The 22,439-nt window shown below is 36.7% G+C and overlaps 1 protein-coding gene across 1 annotated transcript; it reads left to right on the top strand.

The window, feature by feature from the left end:
• LOC125261652 (complement C3-like) lies at positions 1–22,185 on the top strand. The gene is made up of 20 exons (XM_048180206.1): positions 1–85; positions 974–1,060; positions 1,141–1,344; positions 1,445–1,520; positions 1,617–1,776; positions 7,629–7,724; positions 7,849–7,999; positions 12,248–12,411; positions 12,873–13,031; positions 13,932–13,991; positions 14,084–14,174; positions 14,452–14,500; positions 14,842–14,932; positions 17,155–17,244; positions 17,628–17,733; positions 18,524–18,613; positions 18,712–18,792; positions 18,923–19,006; positions 19,325–19,460; positions 21,788–22,185. The coding sequence occupies exons 3-20, from the start codon at positions 1,188–1,190 to the stop codon at positions 21,924–21,926; spliced, it is 1,980 nt and encodes a 659-aa protein (XP_048036163.1). The 5' UTR covers positions 1–85; positions 974–1,060; positions 1,141–1,187; the 3' UTR covers positions 21,927–22,185.
• Positions 22,186–22,439: the final 254 nt, after the last annotated feature.

Genomic DNA, 22,439 nt, shown 5'->3' on the forward strand with positions numbered 1-22,439 from the left:
TACTCACTCTTCACTTTATTTCTTTAGTCTGAAGGTGTTTTGACCAAACTGAATGAAAATCTACAATTCAGTCCTTATAAGAAAGGTAAGATGATTCCTCTGATAGCCTCTGGAACTGATAGTCAAGGATATTTTTTTTTCTTTTATATGGGTATTTTATGAGTTACTGGGAGTGTTTTCTTCACATTCATGTTTTATGATTTTTTTTCTTAAGCCCTGGATAATGTCTAGGCCACACTAGTCAATTTCCTGTCCTGTATTGAGACTTTGTAGTGCGTGAGGCTGCCTCCTTGTCATTTCTGACTTATAACAAAAAACATAAAAATTCCTAAAAGCTGCTATGTGAAGGTGTACAGCAAACAAGCTAAAAAGCCAGAACCAAAAGCCCAGAAGTTATTATAAGCTGTCGACCCAAAAAACAAGCGTTTAAGGACACAAAAGTGGATACAGGCGATTGAGACGGAGCGCGACATGTTATATTACACTGAGAACTATGCCCACTGGAGGGGAACGTAATCAGCGACAGGAAATATAATATATAAAACTGACATTAGGATATTTGACTTATCAGTGACTGAATGTTTACTGCACACGTGGGCTTACTGAGGCATACTGAGTGTCAGGATCCCAAAATTTACCCATTCGTCCTGCTGATGCTTCACTTCTTATTGCCTGTATCCACTTTTTCACCTTAAAGTCTGGCTTTTACGGTTCGGCAGCTTATAAAAACTTAGTTCTGGGTTTTTTAGCTTGTTTGCTGCACACCTTGTCACATAGCAGCTTTTAGACCTTGTTCTGTTTTTTGTTATAAGTCAGAAATGACAAGGAGGCAGCCTCACGCAATACAAAGTCAATGGAGACGGTTGGATTGCCCCCCCCCCCCCCCGCGCGTGGGCGTGGCCTAAATGCGCTCTGTCTCTATGTACAAATCAGAGTGAAGCATGACTGTACAGTTCCCGTTGTTCTAAAACAGGTGGTGAACAAGTGGAGGTTATCAGGAGCCTTATACTGAGGGACCAGGCACCTAACACACCTGCGAGCACATATGTATCAGCGATAGGTGATTATTCTATCACATGCTGTACGTAAAACAAAAATATGCCTTTTTTTGTACCAGTATGTTGATCTCTTTGTGCACAGGAGATATAATTAGTATAACAATAGAGGCGGCTATTAGTGGTCATGCCATGGGGTCCCTGGTTGTCCAGCCTGGTGGCTGCGGGGAGCAGAACATGATTGGCCTAACGATGCCTGTCATTGCAACGCATTACTTGGATAAAACGAATCAGTGGCACACTGTGAACGCCGGACTTAGGCAGACAGCTGTTTACTATATCACCAAAGGTAAACTGAACTCAAGACTGGAATGCAAACTATTCTGCTCCTAAACTTTTGTTTCACATTCTTGTATAGAGCCTGTCCATCTTGTTGTGTTGATGTACAGGTTACAATCAACAGCTGGCGTATCGTAAATCTGACGGGTCCTATGGCGCATGGATTAATTGGCCAAGCAGCACCTGGTACCTGATATATTTCTCAATAGTTCTGTTTGTTTGGTAAGAATTATTAACCAGGCATCTCGCCATGATTAAGAGTTTGTTTTCTTTCTCCTAAAGGCTGACAGCATATGTTGCGAAAGTATTTGCCATGGCCAGTAACATCATAAACCTAGACCAGAATGTGATCTGCTCAGCTCTCAGGTGGCTCATATTGAACAAGCAGTTACCTGATGGTGCTTTCAAAGAAGATGCTCCTGTAATTCACGGAGAGATGACTGTGAGTGTGACCTGTTTCAAACACTAACACTAAAGGGATAGTTCACCCAAAACTGAAAATGTGTTAATCTTTCACCTTCATATTGTTCCCAGCATGTATGACCTTCTTTCTTTCATAGACTGAAAAATTCAAGTCATACTCCAAAAGTGCCACCAAGTACTCCATATGAAGTTTATAATAGATTTGTTTGAGGAACAGAACAAAATTCAAGTTGTTATATGTTGCCAGTTAACAAAAAGAAATCAATTGATACCGAATCACGTTTTACATTTTGGTGATTTACTTTGTTCAACTCAATCAGTTGTTTGGAGTTTCTTTGTTGTGGTCTTAAAAAATATGAAATTAATAGTTTCACAAATAACAGGTATTCAGTATCACTTAACAAACCAAAGATAGTAATACTCAAAATTCACCACACGGGGTCACTATAACAGCATATAATCTCCAAACTCGGATTTCACAGGAATATTAAACGAAAACTTTAGCAAACTAAAATAAAGTGTCAATTTGTACCAATTTTCTTAAATTACAAATGTTAGGGTGAAACAATACACTTTAGAGCTAAACAAACACGGTAGTGACCAGTGATGGGAATAACGGCGTTATAAATAAACGGCGTTACTAACGCCTATACTTTTTTCAGTAACGAGTAATCAAACGAATTACTTTTTCTCCCGTTACCGTTACTGACAAAAAAATGGCACGTTACTATAATTGAGCTCACTGAAGCGGTTTTCATCCGAGTAGCCTAAACTCTCTCTCATAGGACCTGCAAAGTGTTTTCTGTGCTGCGGTTAATCATACACAAATATAATTTTAAACTGATAATAATGAACGATGCTCTGTGTGTGTGTCTGTGAGCATGCGAGTTCAAACCAGAATAACCTTTGTGACATGCTGGTTCGAAAATATGTGAAATAAGTTTTTCTAGTCGACTAGTACTTATTAATTTAAGCCATTAGTTGACTCATCACATTTATATTCATTTAATTTCTTAAATACCAGAGAGAATAAACCATAATAATGAGCGTTTACGAAATATAGTCTATGACTCAAGAGCACGCATAAAGCTTGCCATAAAGAACCGGCAAAAGTAATAATTATGAATGTGATAAAACACAGCAAGGAGACATTTTAATTGTTTATTAATAAAGTAATGTTTTCTGAATCAGTGTCGGCTGCGAAGATGAAGTTGACATTGCTGACTCTCATCATCTCCGCATATACTGGACACGCCTAGAGAGAAAATGTACATTTCATTCGGATTAGGCTACATAATCAGAGTAGGCCTAGCCCATTTCTTTTCGTTTTTAGATATTTCAAGCTTTCTATAGATATATTTCTCATGTCTGCGAGGCAAGCAGCCTATACGCTGAGTTTTGGTTAGCCTGTAAGTCGCGTTCAGTTCACGCGACAGTGATTGCGCCCGCGCCTGCCATGATTATATTGCCTGCTATATTTGCTTCTTATTTATTAAATCCAGAACAAGAATTTTTTAAAGTAACGCAATAGTTACTTTCCCTGGTAATTAGTTACTTTTATAATGATGTAACTCAGTTACTAACTCCGTTACTATTTGTGAGAAGTAACTAGTAACTATAACTAATTACTTTTTTAAAGTAACGTGCCCAACACTGGTAGTGACACCCTACACAAACACAAACCCCACCATCAGCATTTTCATCACATTAATTGAAATACCAATATAGAGAAATCAAATATAACATGCTCACGATCTTATGCACATCATTCTTACACGTTATGCACATGAACATCACATTGAACACTTACCGAATTCTGTTTTACAGAGAACTCGTAACACCCCTGACGTGCAATTTCACACAATCTTTGAACCCTAACCGTAAAACATACGTTACATAAACCGGGTGAAATGAAGACTATTACATCAAATTAAATGATTATCATCACATTCATAGAATTAGCCGTCTGTCTCAATATCGCACCATAGACTGTAAAAAAATATGGACGTAGCGTCCGTGACGTCACCCATAGAGTTCTGAACAGCAGTTTCGACGCCTAAATGAGGCCGCGGCCATCTTAGCTGCGCGTCACAGCACGTCACTCCCGGATAACTGAAAATGGGCAAAGAGGCGGTTTGCCTGATATGACTGGTTGCTGAAACCATGCCAGCCTAGCTCGACGCGACCATGTTAGCAGCAAAGGAGCTATCTATCTATCTAAGATACGATCTAAAATATTAATGAAGATAAGTTTTATCATCAGAACGTTCTAAAGGTTTACTGTCAATCTACGGTGTTTTTTAAGATATAGATGCTCCAACACCAGTAGTGTTGGTTGTGCAAATAACAACATGGAAAATCAAATGGGACTTCATACCTTTATAATGAAATAGAGATCGCGAGATGAATCCAATCCGTGGCACTTGGGTAAAATATGAATGTCCATTGCAAAACAAAAAAACATGTCACATTTCTTCTGAATGATCTGCTCTCTGTCATCGTTCTTCAAGAAAGGATGCAATCTGAGCAGCCTTTATGTTGTAAAACTGTATACGATCGTATCTAACAAACAAATGAGCCTGTGTCCAAAGTATATTTTTTTCAAAATAGTGCAGCAGTTTTAGTTATAATATCCAAGCAGTGCTGTCGGATTTTGATATCCTCCCGCCATTGTCCTTGCAGTAAATCTCACAACCAAAACTTTCAGCCAATGCCACGATCCAACAACGTGTGTTCTGTGTCTCTTCCCCATGCATGCACATCTACACAGACACACATCAGTCTCGAATATTATGCAGCAAGCCATATTTTATAATTGTATAAAATAATCGAGCACAAATACGGCTGAGATGCCAAATTCAGCGGCAGCTGAGGTAACATGACAGCGCAATATACCTGTCACTCAAGTGACCACGCCCTTAATTATGCAGAACTTTAAGGCTTAATATAATTTAAACGGATAAGTTATAAAAAAATTCACCCCCCTCAGAGTTGTCATGAAGGGCAAAAATAGCAGTATAGACCAAAACCACAATTTGAACCAACTTGTAAACTTGTTTTTTTCTGCTATAAACTTGGCCAATTTAACATGGGACTCTATGAGATTCTGCTCTCTTTTGGAGCCTGTCCCTAGCGGCCAGTCGATGAATCGCAGTTTAAGTTACTTCCGTATTGGCTTCACGAGAGAAAGGGGGAGGTTGCCGCTTGTATCGCACACTTAGCGCGTCATCATCAGCGGCCGCTCTCCTAAAGGGGAAGTACATCTGTTTTTTTTTTTGTTTTTTTTGGGGGGGTATCATTTTCTAATACAACCCTGTTACATATATACTAAAATCTTCCTTGATAAAAAATAAAAAGGCAAAAACAACAACACATGATTTTGCCAACATTGCCTTTGGCATTCACTGAGATGTGGACATTTTTAACTCTTCAAAGAAACAGAGCGTGTGTTTTCTCAGCAGATTAAGCTAGAATATGGAGAAAGTATTTTAACATTTGAAAACATTAAAATTCAGCGTTAACTTGGAAGCATTTAATTCCCCAGCTAACAGAATTTTCTTATAAGAACGTTCTCTAAATATTCAGTGTTGGTTCTGGGAACATTAAGTTTTCTTGACATTAGAGGAATGTTTTTATAAGGTATAAAGTTCCTCAAACGTTCTTTCAACTTAATTTTGATCTAAAATTCAACATTCTAGGAACGTTGATTTGTAACGTTCCAAGAACATGAAAATGTCCAGTTTCCTTAATGTTAGTAGAATGTTATTTAAAGGTTAGTTTGATGTTCCTGAAACATTCTTTCAATCATTCAAACACCTGCTGTGAACAAACACTGAAAGAAAGAGAAATAAGAACACAAACTACAACTTTCTTCAGCCACAGCCTTAGATGGACTGAAGATAAAAGACATTAAATCTCTGAAGATCTGATTAAACAACTCCACAAACAGCATTACCAGCTTCACTTATTACTAACCAGACTGACTTTATTTCTGTCACATGTCTACAGAAGATCTTACTGAGAATTAACAGAGGTTTACGTTTCGTTTGAGGTCACCATCATGGAGGTTGGTGGTTGCTTTAGTTGAGCTCTTGACCCCTGACTATCATAGAGTTGCTTCTTTATCCGCAGTTGCATGTTTTCAGAAAACATTTCTGCACTGATAAATCAGATTGACATGTTTGTTTTAATAACAGACAAATAACTGCATTAAAGTGGTTTAAACTGTCTTTTTTTCTGTAATTGCTAACTTAAGAGATTGAAATACTGTATCAAACTCAACCAATGTGAGAAATATCATTTGCAAAACTGTCATTGTTAACTTGTTGTTTAAAACATAGTTTTGTATCATTTATACACTCACAGACATCAACGTTCGGCATATGAAACACAACAATGGTGACATGCCTCATGCCAGCATACAAAACACATTCATGGCTCCCAGCATGCACTGTGACATGAATAAATTATGCAGCTGATTTTTTTTTTTTTTTTTTTTTCTTTCCTTGTCACCATTGTTGAGGTTTGTATGATGAGTGCTGATGTCTAAGTGTGTCGTTTTTAACTTTTAAATAGTTTTGGACAATCCAACATAAATCAGTTTAGTGTTAAAAATGCTTTCTATCACATTTTTGAGTTTATTATTTCTTTTTTACTTAACACGTCAATACCAAAAGTAAACAAAACTACAATAAAGCAGTTGTTTGTCTGTTATTAAAACAGACATGTTGATCTGCTTTATCAATGCAGAAATGTTTTCTGAAAACACCTGCAATTGCTGATAAAGAAGCAACTCTATAATAGTCAGGGGTCAAGAGCTCAACTAAAGCACATCTAAACTTCTGTTAATTCTCAATAAGAGCTTCTGCAGACGTGTGACAGAAATAAATTCAGTCTGGTTAGTAATAAGTGAAGCTGGTAATGCTGTTTGTGGAGTTGTTTAATCAGATCTTCAGAGATTTAATGTCTTTTATCTTCAGTTCATCTAAGGCTGTGGCTGAAGAAAGTTTGTGTTCTTATTTCTCTTTCTTTCAGTGTTTGTTCACAGCAGGTGTTTGAATGATTGAAAGAATGTTTCAGGAACATCATACTAACCTTTAAATAACATTCTACTAACATTAAGGAAACTGGACGTTTTCATGTTCTTGGAATATTACAAATCAACGTTCCAAGAATGTTGAATTATAGATCAAAATTAAGTTGAAAGAACGTTTGAGGAACGTTATACCTTATAAAAACGTTCCTCTAACGTCAAGAAAACTGGATGTTTTTAATGTTCCCAGAACCAACACTGAATATTTAGAGAACGTTCTGGTTACTACCAAAATACCTTATTTATCTTCAGTTTTAAGGTGTGGTTACTGTTGCTCAGTGAAATTTTGCAGGCGAAAGAAAGTGGCACCTGATGTGACAGAATACCTTGAATGAAATACAAGAATAATGACATAACAAACATCCAAGGATAATTTTACCAGCTATCAAACAGACCAACCCTAATGAACTGCTTTAAAAACATTCTCTTTTATCAATATAATATATTTATATCATAATATTTAAGTGTAGTGTTGTACAAAAATGGCAAGGTAGATGCAGCTTTTCCATTGTGGATCATTTGTTTTGCTGTGTTGCAACATTATGAGTCTCTGCCCACACAGAAGTCACTTCCAAATATCAACCAAGAAGCTTTTTATTGGTCACCAATGCAGTGCTGTGTTGTGTTGAGAGAATTTATTTTTCTTTCTTCTTCATTGGGCCAGTTTTCATTTAAATGACTGAATTTCACCCGCAAAATTTCACACAGCAATGGTAAATGTGACCACACCTTCATTTCTGTAACATTTTTGACATCCCTATGCCATCACTGTGACACAGGGGAACGTACGTGGGACAGACACAGAAGCATCCATGACGGCATTTGTGCTCATCGCCCTTCAGGAGGGGAGAAACCTTTGTGCTGGCCAAATCTCAGTGAGTCCTGCTTTGAGTTCATATGTTTCTAGTTTCATTTAACTGAATATCAGCAATGTTCATTTATTATCTGTCACACGTGTAATTTATTCTCTGCAATTTTCTTGTTTTTATTCCTCTTTAGAGTCTGGACGGTAGCATATCTAAAGCCGTTGCATACCTTAGATCTCGGATATATGGTTTGACGAATCCATACTCAGTGGCTATGACATCTTATGCTCTAGCCAATGGAAACGCACTTGACAAACAAGCCCTGTTGAGAAAAGCCTCTGCAGGTAAAGATACAGCCTTTTCTGTATGTTTATTTGTGCTTGAAATGTTCAGGCGTCAACGCTGCTCACATATCATCCTATCGGCATTAACATTTCTTGTTTTACCAGCCTAGGTATCAAAGCAAAATGATTAAGATGCAGAGCAACATATTGGTTCAAATCGATGAAGACAAAAATCTTAATTATTATAAACTTTTGACCGCTAGTGTATAATGATAATGGAAATAAACATAAAATTCACATGAACAAATCAACAATGATAACACAATATAAAACTAAAAGTCAAGAAGTACAAAATGTGCTCGGTGTCTTGTATTTTTTATCTACCCTATTTCAACAAAAAAAGTGCTATACAAATAAAATTGATCAGAATTAATCCTATTGTTGGAAATCTCAGAAGCATAGACCAGGAGACTTTGGGATCTCTTGAAGCAGAAGTTACTCTTTATTGAGAAACACGCTGTGCGTCGCTGTGGTCATCAAAAATCTGACTAAGGCAGTGACTTGGTAGTTCATATACATTCAAGGGGGAGGGATACATAGAGTAGAGGTGTGGACAATCTAAACAAAGCATGCAAATGAAATACAGGAATCAGCCCATTCCCTACATTTCCCAGCCATGATCTAATCAGCATAACTGTGTCATTCAAATGCATAGGTGCTAATCCAATCAGTCTGGCAGTATCACCTATACCTTTACATTATCATAGAGACAAAAGCACTGCTGTATCTTGAGCTTGTCCTGCCAAATGGTCAGGATGTAGGATCTGCAGATTTTAAACAGATTCTTAAATTTGTAATTCCACAGTTCCCCCTTTGAGAGTTCTAATAACTCTCACATAATACAAATTTAAACCTTCTTAAATCCCTTCTATAACATATGTTTGTTAACATAAATTCCATCTTCCAGTCATGCAACTTGTAACAGTAACAGGCACATACATCTTATTCTGTGTCGTGTCCAACATTTACATAAGTGGTGTTCTTTAACTTGAGTATACTGTTGACACACATATACAACGCAGGGTGGTAACATGTTGTATTAACTACATGATGACACAGAAAAACCATGTAGCATAAGCGTGGAAGTCCTAAAAGTCCATGGCGCCTGAATAGCTGTGGAGTCTGTTCCCGGGAGAGTCCATTTCCATGTTTGTCCCAAGATGATTATTTGTCGTCGTGCAACTCCGAGTTGCTCTGATGAGTCCGTCATCATGAAGGTTGTTCATGGATATCTGAGGTGATGCTTTACACCAGGTGCTGCTTGTGAGACGTCATGGCATATACACATACCTGCACACAAGAAAACAAAGAGACAGCAGACCAGCAGTATTCATGCATAGACTTTAGTACGTTAGACCTCTGATGATCGTATAGTTTTTCTGTCTAACTCTGATCATCATAAACTTCTAGTGATCGTATAGTGGTTTTGTTCTTCTTTTTCTTAACCTAGTCTTAATCAATTTGACTCCTATAGACCAGTAAGGTGGGGATAAACTGAGAGAGGGGGAAACCTATGAGGAAGTCTTCACCACAGGGTTAACCCCCGAGGCCTTTTGCACTTCGGTTCTTCCCTGGGCTCCTCACTGGTCTGTGTGTCCTATTCTCTCCCTGTAGTTAATTTCCAAATTTAAGGTGCTACATCTCCATCTTCCATTGAAACATCAGTCATAGTAGACATCATAACCCATTGAGGATGGATAAGTGAATGGAGTGTGCTGTAGCATAACATTTAAGGCTGTGAGTGTACTTAACCTGTGTCCCCAAATGGTGGAAGTGATAGTCAACTTTCTTTTGTTCAGAACGAGTCTTTCAGTTTTCTTGTAAATGACTGGGGAAATTAAGCACTCACAGCCCAAATGGTTAGCATGTCAGCAAGCTGCTGCTCCAAGAGTTTGGAGAAGAGGGGAGGGGCAGTTTCAATGTAGCAAGTAGACTGAGTAGGAGCTGAGTAAAGCTGTTCATTTCTTTAAATGTCTTTTTGTTTTTCCTACACTCTTTCATCCAATGTCCAGGTTTACCACAGTAATGACAAGTGCCTTCTCTCTTAGGACATTTACGTTTCTGTCGATTCTCTGTGTTGACCTTAAAGGATGCTGATGCAATTTTTACTCTTGTCTTGACATCAGAGTCTCTTTCCCAAACAGCTAACCTATTAAAGTTGTTTTGCAGAGTTCCATTGGACCATGTGAGGTCTAAGAAAGGCAATGCATTTCTGTATTCTGATGAGAGCCCATCAAACCACATGCGGACCAGTGGTCCATTATCCTCTAACACCTTCTCTGGAGTGTCAGCTATTCCACTGTATGCTGCAGCTGACTGACAAAATCTTTCAGTGTACTCACTTACAGTTTCATCCTTCGTCTGTACACAACTAGTGATCTTTGACCAGTCTACCTTTGGTCCAACAAGGTTCTGTAACACTCTCAGAACTCCTTCTCTCAATTCACCTTTGCTGGAATGCTGAAACTCAGAATTATTTACAGCACTTTCAAAATCATTGAATTCTGACTCTTTCAGGATTTGTGACATTAGCTGGGTGACTTCAGCTAGGGACATATCATAGAGCTTCATTTTTCTGGACAACTCTGTCCTAAACTCAGAAAAGTTTCTATGCACTGATGGCAAATTCTCAGCAATTCTTTCTATGTCTTCAGGACCTATAGCGGTACTGACTGCTTGTAACTGCAGTATGGGGGTTACAGATGGAACTGTGTCAACCCCTTTTACCCTACTCTGAGCCTTTTGTCTCACTCCACACACTTCAACTGCATTTACATCTTTATCCATCAATCCAGTATTGCTATTATCCTCAAGTCTACAGAAAGACTGTAAGTCAGGATAGCTTTCATCTGACTGCTGGTCTTTTGAGTCACTTTTGGTTAATGCTTTGTTACGACCCAACTTCTGAGTGAGACGAGACACTCGAGTGTGCAACTGTTTGTTCTGCTCTTCTAACTTAGTAATACGTTGGATTTGTTCTTGTGCAATGGATAGAGTAAATTCTCTGTGGCAGCAGATAATGCCCTTCATATTTTTCTTCCGAATACAAGCACCAAGTACCTTTTTGCATTCTTCAATAGACCAAACTTTTTCTGGATGAATCCCAGATTTCTTTGTCAAATCCAGTCTGACTGACTCAGTCACTATTGAGTCCATGTGCTTTCCTAACAATGATTTGAACTCACTATCTGTCCATAAAGGGGTAGCTAGTCCACCTTTCTCAGTTGTTGGAATTAGTCTAGCGTTCTTTCTCAACATTGTGTAATGTCTTTCTGGCACAACAATACACTTCAACACTTCCCTGACAGAGCAGAGGTTAACCTAGTTAATACACATCGTAATGTATTCAACCTTCTCTGACGAGCAGAGTAGAACCAACTTGCTAGCACACTGTAACAGTTGTAACCTTCCCTGAATTAACAAAGGATGAACCTTCTTCTCTAGCAAAGTAGAGGATGGCTATTCTGTTAACACACCACCTTCCCTGATTAAACAGAGGATAACACAAATTATTAGCACGTAATGCTAATCTTCTCTACCTGAACAGAGGCTAAACTTCATCTCTAAAAGAACATTTTTAGAGGATAACTTAGTTAACCAAACCCTAAAGCTGTCTGTTAACTCTTCTCTGACGGTGCAGAGGATAACAACTTTGTACTGGTCTTAATGGTTCTTTTGGATAGAGTATCACTCACCAACCCTTGGGTGTACAGGAAAATTCAGCCTGGATCTTCTTTTGGATCAGATCTTTGTTGTGCTTGAAGTTCCAATCTGGATTGAGGTGAGAAGCTCTATCCGGGTCACGGCACCAAAACTGTTGGAAATCTCAGAAGCATAGACCAGGAGACTTTGGGATCTCTTGAAGCAGAAGTTACTCTTTATTGAGAAACACGCTGTGCGTCGCTGTGGTCATCCAAAATCTGACTAAGGCAGTGACTTGGTAGTTCATATACATTCAAGGGGGAGGGATACATAGAGTAGAGGTGTGGACAATCTAAACAAAGCATGCAAATGAAATACAGGAATCAGCCCATTCCCTACATTTCCCAGCCATGATCTAATCAGCATAACTGTGTCATTCAAATGCATAGGTGCTAATCCAATCAGTCTGGCAGTATCACCTATACCTTTACATTATCATAGAGACAAAAGCACTGCTGTATCTTGAGCTTGTCCTGCCAAATGGTCAGGATGTAGGATCTGCAGATTTTAAACAGATTCTTAAATTTGTAATTCCACACTATACAGATGGAAGTTACTGGCCCGTCCCTGGAAGCAGTAGCTTTACTTTGGAGGCTTCGGCCTATGCGCTCCTGGCTCTTGTAAAAGCTGAAGACTTTCAGAGGGCAGCTCCCATTGTAAACTGGCTCAACAGCCAGAGGCAGTACAATGGAGGATATGGCACGACTCAGGTTTGTAGTGAACATTAAACATTATTTATCTGGCCATGCAGTATGTTTAATATGCGACATTTACAGTTATTTTACAATAGCTAGGACACATTTCTCAATACTCAATACACATTTCTCAATCTTTTCAAAACTCTTCAAACAGTTCTCATTACCAGCTTTCACTTTGGCACAGCAATTAATTTCACATTAAAAATGTATAATTAATTCATGTCTCAAATCTATTAATTCTTCCATAAAACTAGCTGTTTTTCACCCAACAAACAGTCACTCTCATAAACAATGACCTAACAAAATAAAACTTGAACAACAGGTGGATAGTTTTGAGTGTCCTAAGTATTAAGAAAGGAATCTTAGTGATAGTAAAAAAAAAAACCCCTGTAAGATACAGATTATCCACCTTAAGACCAAAAGGGTGATACCTACACAAGAAAAACAGTTGAAACATGTCTCCTCCCTCCCAGGCCACCATTATGGTGTTCCAGGCTGTTGCTGAATACAGGATTAAAGTGAAAGACATAAAGCAGTTAGAACTGGAGATGACGATCCAAGTGGAAGGCAGCCGGCAGCCGATTGTGTTGAAGTTCAGCAAAGAAGATGCTCATCTCGCACAAACAGCAAAGGTGAGTTTGAGCTTGTGTGGTACCATTTTAATGTCATTTGAGGGATGAGTTAATAAAGTCCTACGATGTATATCGTACAATTACCATTTATGGCAGAGTGTACACAGTAAAATCCACAGAATTAAATCAACTCTGCACAGATAACATTTGGTCCCTCTCTGAATAGTGTTAAAATAACACTGAAGCAGAGTTAAAGTTAATGAGATAATTAAGCTATTAATTCAGGGATGATTGAACATTAATGATGAACACCTGCTGTTAACAAGCAGAATAACACAAGAACTACAAGTGACTTCAGCCAAAACCATTTAATTGAAATCAACTGAAGGTAAAAAATCTCTCAAGATCTGATTTACTTATTACTAACCATATTGACTTTATTTCTGTCACATGTCTAAATAATTTCTTATTGAGAATTAACAGAGGTTTAAATGTTGGTGTTTTATTGGTCAGTAAATTGTTTGTTTTAGTTTGGCTCTTGACCTTTTTATGTTTTTAAAATAATTTGTGTTTCACAGCAAACACTTGTGCATTGCTGAATCAAAAGACTAAAGGAGCATCATCCCTTAATTAATAGCTTAATAATCCCATTAATTTTAACTCTGCTTCAGTGTTATTTTAACACTATTCAGAGAGGGACCAAATGTTATCTGAGCAGAGTTGATTTAACTGTTGATTTTAGAGTGTAGCTTTACTTTCACACAAGTCATATTGTATGAGCAACTGTCATAGACGCACACCTGGTATAAGTTGAACCTTTAACCTTGTAAATCTTATACTAACCCTATCTGCTACATTTTATATATTTTGTCAAGATTCATTAATTTACTGTATACATTACACATACTGTATACATATATTATTTTGCTGTATTTTTCTTCTTTTTTTTTACATCAACAGCTTCCATCTAACAGACAGATCACCATCAGTGCCAAGGGTTATGGAGAGGCCTCTGTAACTGTAAGTGACTGAAGAAAGCAATAATGAAAGCTAAAAACAAAAAAATGACCAATACATCAGACCTTGAATACTGTCTGTTTTCTCCTCTGCAGGTTGTGACTGAGTACTATGCAACACCAAAAGAGAGTAGTGGCACCTGCAAGAACTTTGAGCTTGATTTGACTTTTGAAAAGGATGATCAAGGTTAGATTTTATCAACATTTTGTGTCTTCAAATTGCAGAGGGAGACATGATCATCAATGTGATATATTTCAAATGTAAAAAAATAAAATAAAATAAAAAAATAAATGTATGATCATGCTGGTCCTCACAGGTGTCATTTGGTGCTTATGTAAAAATGTATTACAATATTTTGTATTGTAACCAAAATTAAATACAATTTTATTTCAAGAAAACTGTTTAATTGTCATGAAAGTAATATTAATGTTCCTAAAATCACATTTTGTTTCTTTCTTTTTAGTGAGATATCAAGGAGCAACTGAGAGTTACAAACTCACTATCACCACCAGGTGTGCAAATCTGTCCTATTTTCATCACAATGTTTCTGTTTTAATCAAGTGAATATAAAACTATAAACTTTCAAATTTCAAAGTTCAGTGAATAATCCACGAAAATTATTCAATCAATTACTAAGTTTAGTTTAACTCACATCATAGACAGTCCAAAGTTTTGGCCAGAATTACAGTACTTTATCATGACGTTTATTCTATTCTGTTAAAGCTGATGTGTGTTTTGATGTTTAATATACTTTTTCTTGCCCCATTTTCACATTTGGAGGAGAGCTGGAGAAAACTGTCTGAACCTCTTATTTTAGGGCTATAGACAGCTCACATTTTCTTTGACTCCACAGGTATCTGTCTGCTGACAGGGATGCCACCATGTCTATACTGGACATATCATTACTGACAGGATTTGTTGTGGATGAGAATGATCTGAAGGCGGTATGGATCACTTTTTCATTATTATCACATTTGCTGTTGACAAAATTGAATAAACATTACGAAGGGGCATTAACCGAAATAGTGTTAGTCCCAACAAACTTTTTTCCACTAAGAAAAAGGATGCATGGACTCTACGTATGTCAGCTGACTACATATTTCCGCTACAATTTCAGTGCCACATGAGTTATGGTATGGTATTGTCCCACAGCAAACTGTGGAAGTAGCAAACTCTTTCTGTCACAACTAATAATAATATAATATATATTATTAACTATAGTAAGCATAACATTTTATATTATGTATCATAAAGCATACCTTACGTAAAGGTGGATCTTATCAATATTGCTTTGTCCTGTTGTGGGATATTTCCAAGATTTAACTTTACACTCTTAGAGAAGAAATGTGTAAAAAAAACCAAAAAAACATGTTATGTGTAGCACTCTAGTTTACACACTTTGGGCCTTATTTTAATTGTTAAAATTACTAAGCACATGGTCTGAAGTGCATGGCACATCCACTTTTGCTAGTTTAACGACAGAAAAAAAAAGGTCGGCCCACCAGGCGCATGGTCCAGAAGGGTTGTACCTATTCTCTTAATGAGTCATGGGTGTGGTTTGGGCGTAACGTGCAATAAACCAATCAGAGTGGCATCTCCCATTCCATTTAAAAGCCATGTGCGCTTGCAGCATGGCAGATTGCTATTTGCATGGCGGAATATAGACACCCTCAACCTGACGAGTCAGTTTAAACACATGTGTGTATTGCCACGATTGGTCAAATAATTAGCTGTGTGTACGTAACAAGAAGAGTGTATGCACACTGTGGACCCGCCTATATTACTAACGCACCCTTTAAATTAAAAAAAACTACTGACTTTAGACCAGGTTTTTGTTGGTCAATGGGGCAGTTGTTTTCAGTTGCCTCAAAATAGCAACACGCCAACAATGCGCCTAAACACAGCGCACCCATAAGTGAACATATGGGCCAGAGTGCATTTGCTATTTAAACAATGTGGGCTCTGGACATGAAAATTATAATTCCATCGGGCTGAAACAAGCAAAAATCACTTGTATTGCATTGCACCGGGTGTATGTTAGGGTCCTAATTGTCAATATTAACTTTCAAGAACACTTAATCTCATCCAAAAAAAAAACAAACAAAAAAAAAAATCTAAACTTTCACTTCCTTTAATCACAAAATGAATAAATGTATTATTGTAATAAAATTGTATTGGAAGAATTAATTTGTTTTACACATATGTGTAGTTTTAAAATTAACACAACTTGTCTATTTGTTCACAGCATCCAACACAATCTGTGTAGCCAAGAACACCCATAATGTGCTAATATTACACATTTACACATCACGTGTTAATCTCAGAGATGTAGTGAAGACCAGTCCTCCAAGACCATGACCATTCAAGACCAGAGGTGTGGTCAAGACCAGATCCTCTAAGACCAAAACAAGAACATTAAAGTATAGAGTTAATGAGATAATTAATTAATCATGTGGTGATTGTGCATTAGTGATGAACACCTGCTGTTAACAAGCAACTAAAGCAAACACTGATGATCATAATGGTGACATTTTTAAAAAACTAATAAAACATCAACATCTAAAGCTCTGTTAATAAAGTCAAAATGGTTAGTAATAATATAAACTGTTAATGTTGTTTGTGGAGTTGTTTAATCATCCTCTGCTGAGATCTTAAGAGATTTAATTTCTTCTTTTATCTTCAGTTGATTTCATGTAAGGCTGTGGTTGAAGTCAGTTAGGGTTAGGGTCTTGTGTTTCTCTTTTTTTATGTTGTTGTTTATTTCCTTCAGTGATTCTGCTTGTTAACAGCAAATAACCTTCCTGACACATTCACAGTGGTAACGCAGTGTTGACTCTGCTTGTTAACAGCAGGTGTTCATCACTAATGCTCAATCAACAATTGTAAAATCATTAGCACAGTGAATGTATTAAAATTAACACAAGTGTTGTCATAAAACTTACACATTGATGTGTAAGAATTTAACACAGTTTGAGTTGGTTTTAACACATCCTTTCTAAGAGTTTATGTCAAATTTTCTCACAATTTCCATACACTGCACTGCACTGAAAGTAGCTGTGACCACTGAGGCTAAATGCGGATGCGATTTGCATTAAAGGTCATAAATAAGCATATTAAGGAGAAAAGCTGTCAAACTCCAATGATAACTTTCTGTTCCCGTTTGTAGCTGTCAACTGGACGCGACAGGCTGGTTCAGAAATTTGAGATGAACAAGCAGCTTTCAGAGCGAGGATCCCTCATCATCTACCTGGACAAGGTCTCTGTCAGTTTTACTCTGAAAACACTGATATAAAAGTGTTGTAATGTTAAAAAAAAAAAAAAAAAAAAAAAAAAAAAAATCACATCATTGCTAAAGGCTAAGTGAGACTGTCATCAACTGAATATGACCCACAGTCCTAAATTACTCCCTAAATTGACCAACTACTATAAATAACAAGCAATAAGTGATTACACTGATGCTGTGACAATAACACTTAGCCAATACATTTTAAATACTCCAAACAGAATACTAACAATGATTTCAAAATGATTTTGGGTAGCGCAAACACCCATTTATTTATTTAAACTAAAAAATAAACTTACAAAGTCTCTCCTGCATCCCTACTCTAAAGTGTCTGCTATTTGCACTTACATTTGCAGATTTCTCATAAAAGGAAAGATTGGATCACCTTCAGGCTGCACAGGATTATGAATGGAGGCTATATTCAACCAGCAGCAGTCACTGTATATGAATACTACTCTATAGGTATGAAACTGATGTGCATGCAGACACTCCAGTAACCTGACATAAATTGCAAAAATATTTTATCAGTCCATCAGTAAACAAGCCTTGTTTACCAGAACCAACCATAAATGCTTCTGAATAAGCTGTCTTTAATGTGGAGCCTACTGCAGATACTTGCCTCAATGAAGTGCACTCAGTTCGTTTAGTGTTATTTATTCTTGATTTTGTTTGTTTATTCGTTTTTTTTTCTTCTACTTTTTTTTCCAAGCCTAGCATCAAATACTGGCCAAATACTAGCAACTATAACCTACATGCAGAACACGATTTTGTTTCAGTTATAACGATGTACCATATTTTGGGTACAAATGTGTACCCACTACCCAGAACTGAGTAAACCTGACAAAACCTGTCATCTCAAAACCCTCCCTTTTGCGATGTCTTCATTTGTAAAAATGTTTTTTTTTTTTTTTTTTTTTTTGGCAAGGACAATACATCTTTGCATTACAACAGTATATATAAAGAAAATTTATACAAATATATCAAAATACATGAATGTATCATATTACATCAAATAGCTCTGTCTGTAATCCTCCTCTAAATGGCAATAACTATCTTTAAATTATGATTAACTCTAATTCAAATCATGATTACTGTAAAAGATGTTGTATATGTTTATTGATTATTTGACCTATTTATGACTTATTGGAGATTATTTTCATGGCTGACTGCTATATCTCTGATGCTACAACACAATGAAAACTGAATACAGTTTCAGCGTGACACATGTGATTCCTGATTCCTCCATTTTTAGAAAATCGCTGTGTGAAGTTTTATCATCCGACCAGAAAGGAAGGAGCTCTTCAAAAAATCTGTAAGCAAGATGTCTGTCAGTGTGCCGAAGGTAATGTGCTTAATTTTGTTTCATGTTAGAAAGTTTAAGTAAGAGTTATATGCTGTTAATCTACAGCAGGTTTATTTCTCTGTCTATTGCTGATGCAGAAAACTGCAGTCTTCAACGAAAGGAGAAAATTCAGGAGGCTCAGCGTAATAAGAAAGCATGTGAACCAAAAATAAATTACGGTAATTTATTATGTGTGTGTGCACAATTTTGCTTTGTGTAGAGACAATGCACTGCATCTAATGAGAAAATATATAATTAGTTAATGAGGTGATCAGTAAGATGCTACATCAAACTTATCAATTTTTACAGTTTATAAGGCTGTTCTGCTGAGGGAAGATGACGACGCTTCAACGGTTTATTACAATATGAGGATTGAAAGTGCCCTCAAATCAGGTATAATTCTTCACTCCAACCATCATCTGATGTTTGTAAATTCTGTCAATTTAAAGATTATGTGTCCCACTTATATTCCCAGCAGTATGATGTAAAGTGATACACAGATGTTCTATTGATATTGTATTTAAATTTAACCCACTGGAAATAAGCAACTAACGTCCTTAATAGACTTTACAGCGTTTTGGGAAAAACTAATAGATTTTTTTAGTTGTTGTGAATCCCTCAGAGAGAAATCAAACATGTCACATACTTGTGTATTTGTGATTTGTGTTACATATTTAACACAATGAATTTAAATGTTGCATATTTGTGTAGAGACGGAAAACAGCGTGGTGGGGAAGCAGCGCGTTTTCACCATACAGATCTCTTGCAAAGAAGCTTTGGATCTGAAGCGGGGTGAGAGCTATCTGATCATGGGCCAGTCTGATGATGTCCAACTGGAAGGTGGAAAGTAAGTGCACTTGAACTGTGATCCAAAGTGTGTGTGTCTTGATCTGTATTCATGAGAGAGTGTGAAATATGAAACACTTTTTAAGTGGTTAGTGTGCATTCACATTGTTTGACATGGTTTGCAAGTCTGGTAATGGTGCAAAAAGTTGCATGCTGTAGTTCCCATATTGTGCATTTAAACTGCACTCAGCAGCAAAGCATGTATCTGAATTAATTTGATAAATTGCTGCTTCCATGATCAATAGAAAATGCACAAAATCAATCTAATATGAAAACATGCTAGCAACGTGCTGAATCACATTATAAACATGATGACAACATGTTAAAACATGCAGGCATTGTGTTAATTCATGCTATTATAATTCAATGTTTTAATTCATGCTAACAAAACATGCTAAAAAAGGGTTTCCAACTCTCCCGTGTTAGCTGGGACGTCCCTTATATTAGTAATTGATTTGTCCCATACGTGACCTCCCTTGTCCCATTTATTGACTGCTACACTGATCTAACGGCCACTTACTTTCATGTATTCCAGGAGAAGTGGATGAACTGACGAGTTCTAAATAAAACATACAATTCTCTGAATTACGGTGAAAACTAACATGGCGGCACCCATTGTGCATCATAGGTCAGCTAATGTGATCATTACAAAGGTTTTTAAATGATAAAACACATTTACTTACATGTATTTGAGAATCGGAATATCAGGTAGATGATGAAAGCTAACAAGTTTGTGAATAATTTGAATAAAAAAAGAATAAAAGAGATACATCTGTCATACAGTGCTATTGTGGCTGCGGTGTGTCACATGTCAAGCATGACGAGTCGCCATGGAAATAATAAAGTGAAATATTCTAAAATAATGGTCGCCTTAAACTCATGCTGGGAGGTCAGCTAGAATATTTTAAACTTAATATTGTGTCTTTCTTCATTTATGTTTGTCATTCTTCAAAAAAAATATATTAACAAAAACACAAAATTGAGCTGGGAAAGTTTCTGAAATTTGGTTGATTTGACACAGAATGACCTAAATGTGTTTATGTCTGATAACCTTTAAATCTTTTATACACATATTTAATGGCAGATACTGAAATGACATACAGTGTGTGGTACAGTACAAATATTTAGGGGCAGTTTCGCGGACAGAGATTAGTCCTAGTCCTAGATTAAAATGGCCCTTTAAACCAGATTAACAGAAATCTGCTTTCTCTGTCATGGTTTAAAATAGTCCTAGACTTAGTCTAGTCCAGAGTTTAATAAACTGATTTCCTGGAGGAAGAGTAGAGCTACTCCAGGACTAAACTGAGGCTTAAATTAAACCTACAAGGAGGCAGGTTTCTTCTGCTGATCTTCTGCTGTAGAATCACAGTGCTGCTGTAATCAATAATGTAAATCTAACTCAGAGATTGGGCTCTAAATGAGTTCAGTGATTCAGGTCAAATAATGATTATGTGAAAACATAACCAACACCACCTGATCATCTTTTTACTTTGATTGTCTGGATGTGATAATTCAATTACAACAGCCAAACAAAAGTTAAGGGTCAAGAGCTCAACTAAAGCAAACACTGATCTCCACGATGGTGACTTAAAAATTGTGATTTTCTCCTTTGATTCTGCTTGTTATCATCAGGTGTCTTCAATAATGGTCAATCATCACTCAATTAATCACTTAATTATCTCATTAACTTTAACACTGCTTCAGTGGGTGAAAAAAAAAAATATGGCAGGACTTTTACTTTCTGACCCCTGGACTTTACACCTCTGATAGCAGCATGTTAAAACACACTGTCTGTCTGTTTTTCTAATATAGCCTACCGTATTGCCTTCAAAAATGGTCAAACTTTAAGCTTTAAAACTACTTTAAACTTTAAAAAACTTCAGACTGAAAACCTTCAAATGTTAAGCTTTAAAAACTTCTTCAAACTTTCTGGTCAGGTGTTCTCATTAAGCCAATATCAAAGTTTGTTCTGACTAACTTTTTTAATCTAGTTATATTCATTGTAATAATGTATTAATCAGACATATTATATTGTATATATTTCTTACTGTGCACATTCTGATGTCATTGTAGATTTAGTTATTGTTCATTATTGCAGTCATTGAATGCACGTGAATATCTTTGCAAGTTTGAGAGAACACACGCATTTGACTGTAATCAAAACAGTTTATCAAAAGTCAACAAATAAGTTGTAACACAAGTGAATTATACTGTAAGAAGAGTGAAAGAAATGTTAAACTTTTTGATTTTGAGTCAAGGAAAAAGGATAGAATGTATTCATTTTAGTCATGTCTTCTTTAACATGCATTTCCTCTGATTCCTCTTCAGAATTCAGTACGCTCTGGGTGAGAGGACGTGGGTGGAGTTTTGGCCCAGCTTGGAGCAGAGCAAGATAAGTGCTGAGCTCAAACAAAAATACGAGGGCATGTTGAGTCTCCAGCAGGATCTGCGCTTCGGCTGCGGCTAATCAGTCAAAACGGCCCTAATGCCAGACTAATGCTTTTGATAACAAAATAATAAATATTACAAAACTCATGATAGCTTAATTTTCAACTTTCAATGTATGTTAAACATGAGTTTATTTTGACTGTTGCTTTTTTTAGTAATTATCCTGTTACTCAGCCAATTAAATAATGTATACCAGCTTGACTTACAGAGCCATTCTTAAGGCAGTGTTGTAACGCATATATGCTTGAGCAAATTTGCATAATAAAAGAAGTCTATCAAGGTCATCCATTCTGATCATCCCCTTATTCACTGTCACCAAACAAGAAACTTTTAGAGGGTACTGATTTAATATTGATGCCGAAATGCATATATTATTACAATATTTACTTTAAAGGTACCCTAGAATCAAAAATTGAATTTACCTTGGCATAGTTGAATAACAAGAGTTCAGTACATGGAAATGACATACAGTGAGTCTCAAACTCCATTGTTTCCTCCTTCTTATATAAATCTCATTTGTTTAAAAGACCTC

Source organism: Megalobrama amblycephala, unplaced genomic scaffold, assembly GCF_018812025.1.
Source record: "Megalobrama amblycephala isolate DHTTF-2021 unplaced genomic scaffold, ASM1881202v1 scaffold450, whole genome shotgun sequence".
Taxonomy (NCBI): domain Eukaryota; kingdom Metazoa; phylum Chordata; class Actinopteri; order Cypriniformes; family Xenocyprididae; genus Megalobrama; species Megalobrama amblycephala.

Coding starts and splice junctions, on each gene's coding strand:
- LOC125261652 (XM_048180206.1), top strand. CDS start 1,188: ATGGGGTCCCTGGTTGTCCAGCCTGGTGGCTGCGGGGAGCAGAACATG. Junction 1,777..7,628: donor TAATTCACGGAGAGATGACT/GTGAGTGTGACC, acceptor ACTGTGACACAG/GGGAACGTACGTGGGACAGA. Junction 19,007..19,324: donor TGAAAGTGCCCTCAAATCAG/GTATAATTCTTC, acceptor ATATTTGTGTAG/AGACGGAAAACAGCGTGGTG.